Genomic DNA, 18,247 nt, shown 5'->3' on the forward strand with positions numbered 1-18,247 from the left:
CGGCTGTATCATCCTCTGTTCAAGCAAAAACTTCAATGCTTTCTGATTCATTTTTATGAAAAATCGTCTTCTTAACAAATAAGGTCGCCATCTCTACACGACCATGACAACGGCTAACAACTTCATCTCGTATACCGGTTTATAGTCTCTCAATGACAAAGTATGGCTTTAAAAAGCTATCGATTGTCTTTGCTGCACTAGCACCGCGCCCATGCCATACCCGAAGCATCAGTCTCCACCTCAAAGGGTATGCTGAAATCAGGTAACGCCAACACGGGTAGTGTCATCATAGCAGTTTTGAGCTTCTCAAAAGCGTATTGAGCATCCTCTGTCCACTGAAAAATCCCTCTTTTAATTTGTGTCAATCCAGCCACTATACTGCCATAGTTTTGTACGAATCTCCGTTAATGGCCAGACAATCCCAAAAACCCCCGCACCTCCTTCATTATCTTAGGCACCGACCACTCCAACACTACCTGTACCTTCTTCAGATCGACTTCACCCCTTGCTTTGAAATGATATGCCCCAAATACTTCAATCTATCTTTTGCAAACTGACACTTCTTCTTATTAGCATAAAGTTCATGCTCCCTTAATACTGATAGTACCACTTCTAGATTCTACAAATTTTCATCTAGGTTTCTACTATACACTAGTATATCATCAAAGAATACTAACACAAAATGATGTCAGTAAGGTCTGAATATAGTGTTCATAAATGCTTGAAATATGGAAGGTGCATTAGTTAAACCCAAAGGCATTACCAGGAATTCATAATGCCCTTCATGTGTCTAGAAGGCAATCTTCTCAACATCCTGCGGATTCATCGTTATTTGATGATAGCCTGACTTCAACTCTAGCTTAGAGAAGAGAGCAACTCCATTTAATTTGTTGAAAAGTTCTTCCACCACAGGAATCAAAAAATTTTCTGGAATTGTGGCAGTGTTGAGAGCACGGTAATCCACATAGAATCTCCACACTCCATCCTTCTTTCTAACCAGTAGAATAGAACTAGAGTAGGGGCTGGTGCTTGGTCTAATGATGCCCAATCCAATATTTCTTCGACCAATTTCTCCATCTCAGCCTTCTGATGATACACATATCTATATGGACGAACATTTAGTGGACTGGTTCCTTCCTTCAAATGGATATGATGCTCTATACTTCGACGAGGGGGTAACTCCTCTGGCCATTCAAATATATCCTGAAACTTATTTAACAAGGATGTTAGAGATTTTGGTATTGAGTTGGCTTCTTCGCTTACACTTTGCTCTGCCACAGACTCACCTCCACTTATCATTCTACATTCAACTAAGAATCCTTGATCTTCAGCTTCCCACGTTTTCACCATACATTTCAGACTGATTCTTGCTTTCGTCAGACTTGGATCCCCCTACAACGTAACCTTTCAGCCCTCATGAACAAAGGTCATTGTTAGATTCCACCAATCGACCTCTGTTTTTCCCAAAGAATGTAACCACTGCATCCCCAAAATCACGTCAACACTTCCTAGCTCTAAGGGCAGGAAGTTATCATTCACCCTTCAATCTTCTAATCTCATTTCCACGATCTTGCACACCCCCTTACCTCACACTGCGGTTCCCGATCCCAAAACTACTCCATAATTTGTCGTTTCTGTGATTTCCAACTAGAAAAAAAATCACTAATCCTTCTGATATGAAATTATGGGTAGCTCCACAATCAACTAGTATCACCACCGGTTCTCCTTTGATTTCCCCTTTAATCTTCATTGTTTGAGGGTTCCTCATAAAGTGCAAATTCACCAAGAATCTACCACAAATTGATCCATCTCTTAAAGATCGGAATCGCACTAATATCCTTCGTTTCAAATCTTCCCAATCTTTAAACGGCTCTCTACCTTCCTTAGACCGGTACCAGTCTAACGCTGCGCCTCCGAAACTCACAACCGCCACTATCATCTTCTCAGATTCAGTCAACTTATGAATCTGAAAATAGCAATCTGCTCTGAATAGCCACGCATCTGGCTCACTTCTGCTAAATACCGGCATCTTCACTTTCTTGAATTTACTACGATCGCAAGTCGCTTCTTCACCAGCTGCTTTAACTGAACTATTCATTCCGCACACATTATTGACATTCGATCCTTCTGCCTCTTCCGTCACTTTCATCTTTCCCTTTGTCATTTCCATAACATAGGAAATGAGCATTTGTTGATGTTTCTCTGCTTGCAATCTCAATCGCTCAACGCTCTTTGCTAACGACGCCAAATTCTTCTCTATGGTTGGTAATTTCTGCATTTCGACTCTAAGTCCAAAAATCTCCTAGTCTAGCAACTCCAGCTTTTCCTCAAATCGTTTCTGAGCCATGCCTGTCCAGGTTGTTGATTAAGTGAGTTGACACAATCGAACAACATAATAGCTAAACGATGAATTTGCACTTTATTAAACAATGAGTGTCAATCAACAACTATACGATCGCTTACTCTTGCTATGCAATCGCTTACAATCTCTAAACAATCGTTTACATTCACTACACGATCGTTTACAAATGCTATACGATTGCTTGCCAACACTACACGATCGCTTACTAACGCTATACGATCGCTTACACACTTATGTGATCACTAACCGCAACTACACGATCACTAAGGTTCTTCTACACGATCGCTTAGCATATGTGGTAGGCAATGGCCGACACTCCTCGACTGATTCTACACAATAGACTATCCCGAACTCCCACTCTTGAGAGCTCACTTCCCTTACTCAGGATATTCAATATTCAATGCCTTCTCTTTCGGGTTCTTTCTTCCTTTAAACCCCAACTTCTCCCAACAGAATTAAAAGTAGTTTAGTTGTGGTCCCCAACCTCCTTAACCGACTCAACCACCAATTTTTCCCTATTTCCTCTATTCTTCCTTCTTTGATATTGCAGTATAATTGGAGGCCCATCAGTATTCTACCTCTAATTTCATCGAACTCAACATTGAGGTTGACAAGGAATTTGTAAATATGACCATCTTCAACAGTTTTCCTATAGTTCTTTTGGTCCTTTGTAGACTTCCACTCATACGTATCAAAGAGGTCAAGGTCTTGCCAAATCCTTTTTAATGAGTGAAAGTATTGTGTAACGGAGCTAGTTCCTTGTCTTATATCACCCAATTTTAAGTTCAGCTGAAATACTTGTGACTGGTTGTCCAAATCAGAATACATATGAGTTACACTATCCCATAATTCTTTGGCAGTAGAGTAACACATATAGTTACAACCAATGTCTTCAACCATGGAATTGACAAGCCAAGTCATAGCCATAGAGTTTTTAGCGTCCCATCCGGCGAATGAAGGGTCATTTGGACTAAGAATGGAGTTTTCCAGATCTAAAACTGGCATTCTTGTCAACCAGAGGAAGTATATTCTTGACCTACTAAATGAGACAGGTTTACTTAGTTACAAGATAGCAGAAACTCCTATTGAGTAAAATTTAAAATTGGTTGCAACTAAAAAAGAAGTAAAAGAAAAGGAAAAGTACTAGAGGCTTGTAGGGAGACTCATATACCTCTCTCACACACATCCTGACATTGCTTTAACAATTAGTATAGTAAGTCAGTTCATGCATGCTTCTGGGTTAGTTCACTTTGAAGCAGTTTATAGAATTTTGAGATATTTGAAAGGTACTCTAGGAAAATGTATATTATTCACGAAGCATGACCACCTAAACATTGAGGTTTACACTAATGTTGATTGGGCAGGAAGCACAACTCATAGAAGATCTACTTCGGGATATTGCTCTTTTGTTGGAGGAAATATGGTTACTTGGCGAAGTAAAAAACAAAGTGTGGTTGCAAGAAGTAGTGCTGATGCAGAATTTAGGGCATTAGCCCATGGTATTTGTGAGGGTATATGGATAAGAAGACTATTGAAAGAATTGAATTTCTCTCAGACAATGCCCATATGCATCTATTGTGATAACAAGTCAGCAATTTCCATTGCCCACAATCCAGTCCTTCATGGTAGGACCAAACATATTGAAGTTGATAAACACTTCATAAAGGAAAAGATTGATGCAGGAATAATATGCATTCCCTTTCTCCCGACAGCAGAGCAAATTGCGGATGTGTTAACCAAAGGTCTTCCAAAGTGGTAATTCAACAAGTTGATTGACAAGCTAGCTATGAATGATATCTTCAAACCAGGTTGAGGGGGAATGTTGATTATTTCCTTTATTGTGAAATTTTATATTATACTTATTGTATTATATTTGTTGTATTTTATTCTTTCCTTATTTATAATTGGGTATTTCTTCTATTTAAGAAACCTTTTTCTCCTAAGATTAATAAGAGAAAAAATAATGTTTTTTTTAGCAACATTTATTACCAATCTTGCTATCAAAATCAAATAGAGTACTTTAAAGTATTACTTCTACTTTCTTAATTACATTTCTGTTGAATTTATTGTTTAAAGTACTTTTTAGCAAACAATTTATTAACTTGTTTATTTGGGCCCATATTAGTAAAAAAAATTCATTACTTTAATTATACCCTATTCACCCCCTCTAGGGTTGCCATACTGATCCTACACATGTATATGATAGTATAGTAAAATGGTCTTGAATGACTAAGTACGTCTCGGGGATCGAATGTTGAAGATTTGTTTAGCTATTTTAGATTTGAGTCAACTTCATCTAAGGAATTGACACTAAATGATTGATATGAATTTTTTAAGAGTAAGTTAAGTCTAGAAAACAAAGATTGAACTTCAGAGGATAAAAATGTCCTAGGGTGTCAATTTCATTAATTACTTCATTAAATCATACAAAGGTTCTATAAAATTTTGTGATATTGAGATATTTAAGTTTAGAATCTAAACTTCGGTTTATTATCTTTCAATAATGAACTTTTCTCATACAAACTTACTTGGTTACTAATCTTTTGAAACCAAAATAAGAAGTATGACATTAAGAAAAGTTATAAACAACTTTCATAATCAACCTAACTATTTTCATGAGAGATTAATAATGATTCAATACTGTAAGTTTAGTTAAACATGCAATCTATCTAATTGAACATTCAACTAACATGCATTGATGGTCAATCAACACAAAATAAGAACAATAGTATTGAGATACATTCAATTATAAAATTTCCATAAAATTACTATGAAATAATTTAAATCCATAAAAATTCATCAATAACCTAGAACTAAAGAATCTAACCACCCATAATTAACAAATATATATTTGCATACAATTTGGCAAGCTTAAACAATAAAGAGAATAAGAGGACTGAAGACAAACTTACTAGCGAAGTGCTCCGTCGTTGTTTGAATGCTTAAAAAATGCTTTGATTTGGACTTCGGGATCTCGAACAACCTCCAAAATAATTCATCGCACTCTTTACTCTCTTTCACTGCACAACTCACTTTTAAGGCTCTCTTATCTCATTGTCATTTGGAAAGCTCAAGACCCCTTAGTTTTATAGTGAAAGCTTTCCAAAAATACATTTTTAGAAGAGGAAAACCTTCCAAAAATACATTTTTTTAGAAAAATGAAACCTTCCAAAAAATAAATTTTTTCATAAAAGAAAAACTTTTCAAAAATACATTTTTCAGAAAAAGGGAAACTTTCCAAAAATACAATTTTTTTCCAAAAAAGGAACGCTTTCCAAAAATACATTTTTTCATAAAAGGAAAACTTTCCAAAAATACATTTTTTTTTTCATAAAAGGAAACTTTTGAAAAATACATTTTTTCAGAAATTGAAAGATGACGTCTCTTTTTTCAATTTGAGCTTGTTTCCTTCTATACTTTGGAGATGTAGCCCCCTCTTGATTTTATTGAGCAAAATTGGTCCATTTTCTCTTTTCACTCCAAATCTCATTCTTTTGTTCAAAAAATGAAAATCACTAGCAAATAACATTAACTCTAACAAAATCAAATAAAAATCATTCTAAATAAAAGGCAAATAAAGTACTTTTGGAATGTTTTTCATTAACCCTCCCTAAAGCAATCAAAGTCTAAAAGGATATTTAATATAAAAGAAAAAGAGAATCTGACCCAAGAATGATAAACTAGAAGAGGCACATTTTGAAAGAACATGTTAAGGATATCACATTAGAAAAATGAAACCTCATAAACTTTCGATTAATTTTGAGATGGGGTCAAGCCCTTGGGTCCCTACAATTCCACCCATGTGAGTAGAGAAAAGTAGAAATGGAAGGGCAAAAAGACGAGAGTTCAAGAGGAAGGAGAGAGAAGAGTGAGGGAGGAAATGTGTTTGGTTTTAACCGAGAAGCAATGTAGTAGTAATTTTAGAAATAGAATCATATTCCATTTGGCTCCAAAATTGACTCTGATAGTCAAATTATTCATTATTGATTCCTTCTCAAATGCATCAACTGAAAGCAATGAAAATGTTTTTCAGAATAAAACACTTCTAATGGAATAATATTTGGTGACAAATTCAACATATTTTTTCATAATTTTAAAGTTGGAGCGAGAGAATTAAAGCATGAGTTTCAACAATTTTTTTTTTCTTATGTAAATAAATTAACGCATCCTAATCAAAATATGAAAAAAAATTCTAGTACTAGGACTATTTATATTACTTCTTTGATGTGAGATCTGTAGAAGAAATAATATATCATCTAATGATGTATGAAATACTTAAAAAAATGAGCATGTACTAAACTTTTTCTATTCAAAATATATTACAAACGTACCTAACCGCCAGAAGTCGTTGTGCTTGCTGTCGACAGGAGCATCAAGTCGACACCGTCGTTGCCCAGATCACAAAGCCACCGCGCCGTTCACTCATGAGTCACACGTTTTCCCTAGTCGATAGCGTTCTGCTCAGAATCGGTCACACGTCGCTACACTAGCAGCCGTTGCGCGCTCTGTTGTCCTCTGCCGAGCGTCATCATCGTGGTCTCATTGGATCTCGAAGCTAGGTGAGGTTTTGAGTAGATCTTGGAGCTAGTGTTAAACTCTCTTAAAAGAACTTTGAATGCCCATTGAATTTTGATTTGTTTTAATGTTTACTCAAATTAGTTGGACTTTAGATTCAAGTTTTGGAGAAGTTTTGAAGTTAGAAGTTAACGACTTGATTCCGATAAGAAGTTTGGTTTAGAGTTGATGTCCATTGGAACTAAAGGTTGTTTTTGGTTTAGCCTTTGGGTCATTTTGGTGTTGGAACATTGAGGTAGTTTTAGGTAAAACCACTATTAGGTAAGTCATGTTGGTAATCTTGGAAATTGAATGTTTGGTTTTGGGCTTAAAGGTTAAAATTGATTTTTGATTCATGTTTTAAGATCTAATTCAAAGTTTGTAGAAAGCTAGAAAGAAGTTCGTTTCCTCGAATAAATTTTGGGCTTATTTTGAGGTTAGTAATCTTACTACTGGAATCGCTTTCGTGTCGGGCAATAGATTTAAGAATAATTTCGTTGGTTCTGAGATTTTATGAATTGATTAGAAAGGATATAAAAGCACGTGATAAATATGTTCGAAGTACGTTATAAGTATGAGCATGATTTTGAGTTTTTGAGAGATATTAAAAGGATAATTGGGCATGGGCCTATATTAAGAATAGCTATACTACATACTGTTGAATCTGCCTTTGCGCCAGGCAAAATAGATTTAAACTATTATTCTTGGTTTTGCCCAACAGTTTTAGAAAATACATATTTTCATTGTTGAATGAAATTTAGTTATGCATGCAATGAGTTTATGAGACATTATGCTATGAATTCATGAATTTATTAAATGTTATGTTATGATTTCATGATAATGGATCATTTTGTTGCATGTTTCTTGAATATTAAATTAATTTATTAAATCTGAGGTGTACATAGCAACAGTATCGTAAGTTAAATTGTTCACTCAAATGACAGTTCATATACAGCTTTAGCACTTCATATTAGGTCCCACCAGCTCAGGATGTTCAATTCATGTTACATTTATTGGACATAAATGCTTAGTCTGACTCTGGTAGTGGAGTTACTTATTGAGTACTTTATACTGATTCTTTCTTATGTTTATTTTTCAGGTAAAGGTAAGAACACGCCAGGGAATGGCAAGCGGAATCCGTGATCAAGCCACTAGGACCAGTCATATGCTTATACTCATGTTTTCAAGATTTTATGTTTCAAAATTTCTAGTTTTGATGTTTGAACTTGAAGTTTTGAGTGTTTTGTTCTTTAAACTTTTTAAGAAAATTTTCTAGTTTGTTTTATGATTTTAAGGGTACCTTGTTAAACGGATTTCAATTGTTTAGGTCTCATTTGGTAACCATTTTGTTTTTGGATATTTGTAATAGATAGTAGAATAAGAGAAAAAATCTAAAAATATATTACATCTTTAAAATACTTGCAAATATGTATGAGTTAATTAGTCAATTTTTGATTTTTTTTAGTTTCCAATTTCGTCCTTCATTGTCTTGTCTTGTTGTATACCTTCTTGTTTTTTAGTATTTTTTTATTTTCATTATTTTGTTCTATTTTTGTTTCTTCCCTTTCTTTTATTTTTTATTTTTTATTTTATTTTTTTTTCTCCAGCTTTTGCTTCTTCCTTTTCTTTTCTTTTCATTTTATTCTTTCATTTATTTGATTTTTGCTTCTTTCCTTTATTTTTTCTTTTCTTTCATTTTCTTCTTTTTTCCTTTCTTTTTTTTTCTTTTTTTTTTCATTTTCTTTTCTTTCTTCGATTTTTATTTATTCTCTTTCTTTTTTCTTATTTTTTTATTTTATTTTCTCTCTCCGATTTTTGCTTCTTCCCTTTTCTTTTTTTATTATTTTCTTTTCCTTTCTTTCTCCCATTTTCCGCTTCTTCCTTTTCTTTTTCCTTTTTAATTTTTCTTTCACTTCTCCGATTTTTGCTTCTTTTTTTATTTAATTTTCTTTCCTTTCTTCAATTTTTGCTTCTTCTCTTTCTCTTATTTTTAAAATTTTTCTTTTCTTTATTTGAATTTTTTCTTTTTTTTTTCCACAAAAATTATGAGGCTGAGTTTCGTATCCAAGACTTGAAAGTACTCAATTCATAAGTGACTTAACACTAACAAGCCAATCATTAAGTTTGATTATTATAACAAATAATAAATATAAATAGCAAATGAAAATCTATCAGTGATAGCCACTAATATTTTCTATCTTTGATAGCTTAATCTTTGATTATATTTTCATAGTTCACTTATAGCAATCTATCATTGATAGCCAACATAGTGAATTTAATTAATAAAGTTGAATCTCAAACTAAAATGTAAGTGGAATGACTAGAAGTTATAATTAATAGCATGTTTATCAGTGATAGATGCTATCATCGAAAAGAAAAAGGACTTAGAATGTTTGGAAGGACAAGAAAGGGGCAAAAAGGTGTTCAGTGGCTATGATTGATAGAAGCTACTGCTGATAGGATGTTACCAATGATAGAAGCTAATACTAATAGAATGTTATCAATGATAGAAGCTACTCAATAGCACGTTATCGGTAATGGAAGCTACCCGATAGCATGTTATCAGTGATAGAAGCTACCACTAATAGCATGTTATCGGTAATAGAGAACTATCACTGATAGCATGATATCAGTGAGATCATTGATAACATCTTATCATTGATGTTATCAGTGAAAGAAGTTATCGCTGATAACCACAATATTAGTGATATTAGTGATATCGGTGATAGAATTTAGGTTATATCTATATATCAAGTTTCTTTCAAAGGTGACAACTAGTTATAGAAGTTTATCATTGATAGCCTTAAGTGTAATATTTCAAGGTTGATTCTAATTGATGAAAGTCTATCAGTGATAGCTATGATAAAAGATTATTACTGATATCTATTATGGTAATCAAAGTTATTGTTTTTCTTTCAAAGTTGATCACTATTTATAAATCTATCATTGATAGCCAGTGATAGTCTTAAGTATTAATATTTCAAGGTTGATTCCAATTGATGAAAGTGTATCAATGATCGCTACTAATAATTGATAGCAAATTAAAAGCTAATATTTCAAGATTGTATTAATTTTTCTCAAATTGAAAGCTATCATCGATAGCAATTGATAGAAGCTATCAGTGATAGTAGCTAATAACAGCTAATAGTGGCTATCACTGTTAGTTGCTATCAGTGATACCTTTTAATTTAAGAAATATAGGAAGAAGCAAGTAAAATGGTGGTCAGACATGAGTTTTTTAGTCTTTTACCTTTTTTTGATATATAGATCTAATTATTTTATCCTTGTACTACCTATTCTATTATTTTGGGCTTAAATTCTATTTAGGCAACCAGCCCTTTGTTTTTTAAAATTAAGCCTATGAACACTACTTTTACCTCCAAATTTCTTTATTTGTTATCTATTTTTCACTAATGGTTTAAAAACCAAGTCAAATTTTGAGAACTAAAAAAATAGTTTTCAAAAAGTTATTTTTGTTTTTAGAATTTGGCTAAAAATTCAATTATTGTACTTAAACAATATGCAAATTATTATAATAAATGTGGATGACTGGATGAAATAGGCTTAATTTTAAAAAACAAAGATATAAAACTAAATGGTTATCAAATTGAGCCTTAGTTTTAATGAAGTTAATTATTTTATGCTAATTATTTGGATTTGTTAAATCATGAAAAAAAAATGTCAATTTGAATTGTATCCATGTATGTATATAGTAACGGTCTAGTGTAAGTCCTAAAAGGTCGGATCATTACATTACTTTTTTTTTTTATGTGAGATCTAACATGAGCATCTACTAAACTTTTTCGAACAAAATATATTACAAACGTACCTTTTCTCGTGTCGTGTGGTTGAAGACATTTTTTTCTTTTTTGTAAATAGTAAAATAGTCATTTCACCGTCTCATGAAGTCAAAATTACTTTTTTTTAAAAAAAAAAAATCGAATTCTTTTCCACTGTTGTCAACTATAAATTGGGCAATTTCCTGTTTTTAATTGTCTCAGCATTCGACATATTTAGGAGAGAAGGAAGGCTATTTTGTGGGGACGTCGGAGACGATGGAACCAAAGAAAGTAGTGATCATCGGAGCCGGAATAAGCGGACTAGCGGCTTGCAAATTCATTCTATCCAAAGGAATGATCCCAATTGTGCTCGACGCTAAAGGCGCCATTGGTGGTGTTTGGAACGAGACGCTCAAGTCGACGACATTGCAGACGCCTAAACACATGTTTCAGTTCTCCGATTTCCCTTGGCCGAAATCGGTGACTGAAGAATTTCCGAGTTATATACAAGTTTTGGATTACCTCAGATCTTACGCCGAACATTTCGGATTGATGAAGTACATCAGACTCAACTCCAAGGTCCTCAGTATAGACTATGAAGGCTTCTCCGACGAGGAGATTGAAGGTTGGACTCATTGGGGCGGCTCCGGTGAAGCCTTCGCTCAACGGAGTAAATGGAGGCTCAACGTCGTTGACGCTCGGAATACTAATGTTTCACTCCAGGTGAGTTTAACGTTGCCTTTCTCACTGTCAACACATCCTTAATACATGTAACATGATGATATTGCTGCCTTTCCATGTTCCCTTGTTGTCCAAGTTATAAAAATAATTTGGAAATTTTATTTTTTTAGTCCTCGAATTTAGGAGAATGATGTGTTTATTTGTCTTTTGATTTTTTAAAATATAACTTTTTAATCTTAAAAGATTTTGAGTGTATGATTCTTAAACGTTTGTAACTATTTGATATTTTGTTTTTATTTTTTAAAAAGTAAGTCTATTTCATCTACCTTTTTTATAATAATTTACATCTTTCTTATGTACAATAAAATTTTCGTCAAATTCCAAAAATAAAAACAACTTTTTTAAAACTATCTTTTTAGTTTTAAAATTTGACTTAATTTTTTAAACCATTAGTAAAAAGTACATAACAAATTAAAAAATTTGGAGGTTGGAGTAATATCTATAGGTTTATTTTTTTTTTAAGAAAGATATTGTAATTAAAGTATGGGGATGAGAGAATCGAACCTCAAACCACGAAATTGATAATATGAACACTAATTTTTTTTCAAAACAAAAGTCCGCTGCACTTCTCTTATATTTTGTTTTTTCAATTGATATTTTAAACCTAAATTAAACTTCATCTATCTTAATTGAATTATCAAATTAAACTCCACCTTCAACCTTAATCGATTTATTCCCAATTAAATATATAAGTTGAAAGAAGAAGTCCTTTGACCCAACACAATCCAACTCATGAATACTCATTGTCCTATCAATAGGTCTCCCAACTTTCAATTTTCTAACCAATAAGTTTCTCGTATTTAAAAATGGTAAATAATTTATTCAGCTTTCAATTTTATTTTAATAGGTGTCTAGCGAATTTAATATTTTTAATAATTCTATTGTACATCAAATTAATTTTTGTGTCTAATAGACTATCAAACATCTAATTTTATATTTAATCAAAGATAACTGTAAGGGATAGAAAAAAATATAAGAATATTTTTAAATTTAGGGTATTTTTAGTAATTTATCAACATTCATTTCGAATTTCATTTAAAATCTAACAATGTTGTATCAATAGTATATAAGCAATCATTACAAATTCATTTAAAATATATCATTAATATCATAATTCTACACTCATTTCAAATTTAACATTGGTGTATCAATAATATATCAATTATCTTATAAAAATATTATAATAATTACATTCATTCTATATTAAATTTCAAGTATAACTTTAGTGTATTAGTTGTATATCCATATAAATTTAAATCTCATTTCAATAATCACATTGTTGTATCATTAATATATATCAATATTTCTTAAAAATATATTTATTATCGTATATAGTTGTAGATAACTACCCGTTCAAAGTCAATTTCAAATTTAACAATAATATATATAGTATATCAACATACATTAATCGTAATGGTTACAAACAAGAGTAATTGAACCATTATAATTGGATGATGATATACTAGAAACCAGTATTCTAAATCAAATGAATAAATATTCACGTTAAATCCATGAATATATATATATATATATATACATTTTTTGCTATATTTGAAATTTTGTTTTTAAAGAAAATCTTTGCTAAATTTACAATTATAATATATTTCGTCATTCTTGCAAGTGCTCCTTTAATAAATTCATAAATTAAAAAAAAAGATAAAAAAAAAAAAAAAACACGTGTGAACAAGTTTCTTTTTGAAATAATGAAAAAGATGGGTTATTTACCTGCCTCTATTTTTTGTAGGAGGTGGTGGCAGATTTTGTAGTACTCTGCATCGGAAGATTCAGCGACGTTCCACATATCCCTGAATTCCCTCCCAATGAAGGCCCCGAAGCTTTCAAATCCGGCAAAGTTCTTCATTCTATGGAATATTCCGCCATGGATTTCGACAGTGCTACGAAGCTCATCAAGGACAAGCAAGTCGCCGTCGTCGGTTTCCACAAGTCCGCTGTTGACCTAGCCATGGAATGTGCCAATACAAATGGTAATTCTCTCAAATTTCTCTACTCAAACATCTTGATTTCTCCCCCATCCCTCTCAACATTGTCTTCTTCTTCTCTCTAATTCGCAGGCCCAAGTAAACCCTGCACTGTACTTTACAGAACCGAGCATTGGAACTCTCCTGATATTCATCCATGGGGGATTCCTTTGGGTTTTCTCTACATGAATCGATTTGCCGAGCTTCTGATTCACAAACCTGGCGAGGGTTTCCTTCTCTATCTCCTTGTCATTCTTCTTTCCCCAATTGTAATCATCATTTCTCAAACTCTCTATTTTCCTTTCTGTTTCATTCCGTTTTGAAGTTTTAGGGTTTTGTTTTTACAGAGATGGTTGTTCTCAAAGATTGTGGAAACCCACGTGACGAGGAAGGTAAAATTGGCCAAATATGGGATGGTGCCAAAGCAAAGCTTTCTACAGGACATCAGCTCATGTATATTCGGAAGATTGCCTGAGAAATTCTACGACAAAGTGGATGAAGGAAGTATCATTTTGAAGAAATCGCCGTGTTTTAGCTTCTGTGAAGAGGGTATCATGATTAAAGGAGAAACCAAACCGATTCACTCAGATGTGGTCATTTTGGCTACTGGATACAGAGGGGATTTAAAGCTTAAAGATATTTTTACTTCTTCTACTTTTCGAGATTACATGATTTTTGGCGATTTAGCGGTTCCCATGTACAGGTTAGGCTTTTTTCTTCCCAAAATCTCCATATCTCTCTTTCAACTATTGAATTGCTTTGAAAATTGTGTCTCACTTTTCTCAAGTTCAAAGCTTAAATTTGGTTTAGTTGGTGAAACTGAAAGACGACATTAGTAAGTTGGATTAGATGTTGGTAGGAACTAGTTTAGATTACAGAACTAAAATCAGAAGAAAACAAACTAGTTTCCATTTTAGGGGAATGAAATCCTAACAGAGGAGACCAGCTTGAATCCTTCCCTATATAACTGTTGTCCAAACTGTAATATCTGCAATGCCTTGAGTAAGAATAACATACAAAAGTTCGAACACATGACTATATTACATCACCATTGAATCCAACAGCTTACTCATGGTGGTTCATTGTTAGGACTCCAATCACCAAGAAAACACAAGCAACACAAAGAGTTACATTGCAATATCAAGAGAATTTATAATATAACAATAGTCTTTTGAGGAGGCTATCTCTCTAGCAAGCTCCACAATCCCACCAAAATAATCAATATTTCTAAGACCTCTCTACCTCTATATATAACCAAAATTCTCCCATTTAATTACCCTTGTGCCCTTACTATTCTACTAAAATGTTAGATATACTCCTAGTACAATTAGTAGTTTCACAGTCATCAGTATGTTCTAATTAATAATTTTAAAAAAAGAAATGACAGATAGTGTACAATGGAGGTGATCTCATCCGCTATTCTTTCTATATTGCTTGATACCGTGGATTTAGAGCATTTTTTGGTCATTAAGCACAAAAGAGAATTCTCCTTGTCAAGTACAATAGTTGAGTACAATAGTTGAGTACAATATCAAAAGCCTCACTACTAATTTATTGCAATAAGTTGACATTACTTTTATCAGCAATCGAGCTTTTCATTATATAAGCTAGTACATATTACATATAAGCATATAATTTAAACTTCCATTTCTTCAACAAGATTATGAATGAGGACTGAAAATTAAGGCACTTGATGAATTTATACATTGTTTTCCATTCTGATCTCATAATATTAGTGTTTCGAACCAAGGACTTAATCAAAAGTTTTCTTAAAACTAAATGGAGTAGAATCAGATAATTTTCTTTGGAGATTCGAGGTGCATGGAAGCTAGCTCATATGAACATTGAATGCTAATAATATTGTGTTTTTGTTCCATTTATTCAGGCATTGTATTCATCCTAGAGTTCCACAACTATCAGTGATTGGATTTTCAGAAAGCAATTCAAACTTGTACACCTCAGAAATTCGATGTCGATGGCTGGCGGAGTTTCTGGATGGCACATTCAAACTACCAAGCATAAAGGAGATGGAGAAAGACATAGCTAACTGGGAGAAGTGTCTGAAGCTTTACTCAGGTCCTTCCTACAAGCGAGGTTGCATTGCCACTTTGCATAACTGTTACAATGATCAGCTGTGCAAAGACATGGGATGGAACCCTAGGAGGAAAAAGGGTTTCTTTTCTGACTTGTTTCTGCCATATGGTCCTGCTGACTATGCATCCCCTTGATAATTAGAAAAAAATGAACTTTAACATACCCATATCTCCATACTATGGAAAAATTAAAAGGATATTATACTTTTAGAAACTATTTAAGAAAATATCGTTGTTTTCAAACTATTTGTAAAAATATTGTTGTTTTAAATAAGTTGAGGATTGAAAATTCGACATAGATAGGTCGAATTTTGAACCCTCGACCTCCCTTTTTTTTTTTAGGAAAATATTGTTGTTTTCAAGCGGATTTTGTCATCTTAGCAAGTCTGACTAAATAACGAGCTAATGAATCTCCTTCTTTTTGCCGCTAATGAGCTAACGAGCTAATCAAATTCGAGAGCGAGATTATGAGAGACAGTGAGAGTTTGAGAGAGCGAGATTTTGAGCGAGAGCGTGAGCGTGAGTGTGGTTGGGAGCTTGAGTGTGAGCGAGAGCGAGAGTGAGCGAGAATACCGTACAAATTTTCCTTTTTTTTTTTTTCTTTTTTTTTTAATTACTTCCACCTTCCTTTTCTAAATCATTTCTTTTTTTTTAAAAAAAAATTTCCATTTTATAAAAAAAATTTTAAAAATTTTATTATTTTATTTAAAACTCTAAAAGATAAATTAAAATATATAATAACTCATAAAATAAAAAATGTAAATTAAATAATCTCATTTATATTAAAATAATTACAAAAAATCAAAATGGTCTCAACAAGGCGGACATCGTCAATTTCCAAATTTGGTTGTTGTCGTCCGACTTTGAACTTGGGGTTGCTCGGGTTCTTTCTGTGTTGCTCTGGAACCTCTGTAGGCGCTTATAATATAAATATTCATTATGTCTCCATGGCCCCGACCATCGTCCATGCACGTATGAAAACGAAGGACCAGCTTCTGAGTCATAATTTCCTGAATCAAATGCTGGCATCATCATCGGACTAACATAATCAGTTTGACTCTCGTCTGCGTCATAGGGGCAACTCTTCCACATTATGTTGCAACCTCATCAAACTCATCCTTTCCCGAACAGGTCCCTCTATGTCTAGGAGCTGGTGGAGGAAACAATAGGTATACTCGTACAATATAATGAATTTCCTCATATGGCTTTGGTTGTCATTACTATAGCAAGAACCTGGTTCGGATCATTCGCAACCTACGGAGTTTACTATTTTTCGATCTCTGTGAATTATAAAACAATTGACAATATTTAAATTAAATTTAAATTAAAAAAATTAGATAATATTCATTCATTTACCAGATGACCCACAATTGCTCCGACGAGTGACGTAGCGCCTTGTGATATTATTATACCAATGAATATATTCTGGAGTGACATCTGTGTCAAACTGTTCAAGAGAAACCCCCACTGCAATAAACCCTGCACGATAGTGCCATCACACTACCAAATGTGCAACTTTTTCGGACCAATCTCCAGTCCTTAGGTCAATATCATGCAGTACGGGTTCAATATTACAAAGCGATGGAATATCCTGCTGAAAACTGAATTGTCTCATCACCCTGTCAGGAAGATGCCACTCACCAATGTGAAAACATATGAGAGGACTCATCGTCCACCATATGTTTTGACCATTCGTACAAAAAATAGGCAAAGTATGCACAATAATTTTGTACGGCTCCCAAATAACCTGAAACACAAAATATTATATTAGAGAATATTAAAGACAAATACAATAAAAATGTGAATAAAATAATCAATTAGGTTTAGTGTAATGTAACTATTCAGGTTGAAGCAGATCAAACATGTATTTATACTGGTTGACTACATGTGTGGCTGTCCTAGTCACACAAAATTTGTCTCTCCATCTAAAATTTTAAATTGATAATTTAGAATTTAAATTAATTAGATTAGTGATATAAAAATTAAATTGAATTAAAACAACATACCGAGAACCGTAGGTTCGTCCAACTAACTAAGCGTCATTAACATGATGTAGTTGTGGAGCCATTGTTGGAAATCGCTTACAAGCCCATAGTTACAAAAGTATGAGAGGCCCAGCTATCTCTCGAACCTCAGGTCTTGTTGCTTTACATAGTTGTCTATACAACCATGCCAAGCAGCTCCACCCCATGAATACCGCCCCGCATCATGGAGGTTAGCTAATAGTGGCAGGAACATCAAGTGAACAAAATGACTTGATTTATCTGAAAACAGACTTCCACCCATCATTTGTAGTATATATGCTCACACATATCTTATGACGGTTTCCTCGTCTGCATCATCTATGAGCTCACGGAATTGTGTTCCTAACCATATTAAACTTAACCTCGATCCTTTAATCTTGTCGGCAGGTGGGGTCGCACCAAGGTACAGTTGACAAACTTCTAAACAGTCATCGTACATCACTCCGGTGACCGGCTCACCGTCAACAGGTAACCCCAACAACATTTATATGTCTTGTAGAGTGATAGTGCACTCTCCAACAGACATATGGAATGTATGCGTCTCGGGCCTCCATCTCTCGACCAAGGCTGTGATCAGATGCCAGTCCAACTGAATAAATCCTAATCTGGCAACCCCATAGAATCCAGATGTGCGCAGTAGTGGTAGTAGTATTCGAGAGTTGGAGCGGATATGCGCTGGAGACTGCCTCTCGACGTCCTGTCTCTCTCTGGTGGT

The 18,247-nt window shown here is 33.6% G+C and overlaps 1 protein-coding gene across 1 annotated transcript; it reads left to right on the forward strand.

Annotated features, from left to right (window-relative positions):
• Window positions 1-10,971: 10,971 nt before the first annotated feature.
• LOC120087906 (probable flavin-containing monooxygenase 1) lies at window positions 10,972-15,855 on the forward strand. The gene is made up of 5 exons (XM_039044915.1): window positions 10,972-11,418; window positions 13,181-13,421; window positions 13,509-13,684; window positions 13,763-14,118; window positions 15,301-15,855. The coding sequence occupies exons 1-5, from the start codon at window positions 10,972-10,974 to the stop codon at window positions 15,641-15,643; spliced, it is 1,563 nt and encodes a 520-aa protein (XP_038900843.1). The 3' UTR covers window positions 15,644-15,855.
• Window positions 15,856-18,247: the final 2,392 nt, after the last annotated feature.

The sequence above is a fragment of the Benincasa hispida genome, chromosome 10 (assembly GCF_009727055.1).
Source record: "Benincasa hispida cultivar B227 chromosome 10, ASM972705v1, whole genome shotgun sequence".
Lineage (NCBI taxonomy): Eukaryota > Viridiplantae > Streptophyta > Magnoliopsida > Cucurbitales > Cucurbitaceae > Benincasa > Benincasa hispida.

What these genes read in the sequence shown, in the direction of transcription:
- LOC120087906 (XM_039044915.1), top strand. Translation starts at nt 10,972, where the DNA reads ATGGAACCAAAGAAAGTAGTGATCATCGGAGCCGGAATAAGCGGACTA. An exon ending in GGAATGTGCCAATACAAATG is followed by an intron (nt 13,422 to 13,508) that starts GTAATTCTCTCA and finishes TCTAATTCGCAG; the next exon opens with GCCCAAGTAAACCCTGCACT. An exon ending in TCATTCTTCTTTCCCCAATT is followed by an intron (nt 13,685 to 13,762) that starts GTAATCATCATT and finishes TTGTTTTTACAG; the next exon opens with AGATGGTTGTTCTCAAAGAT.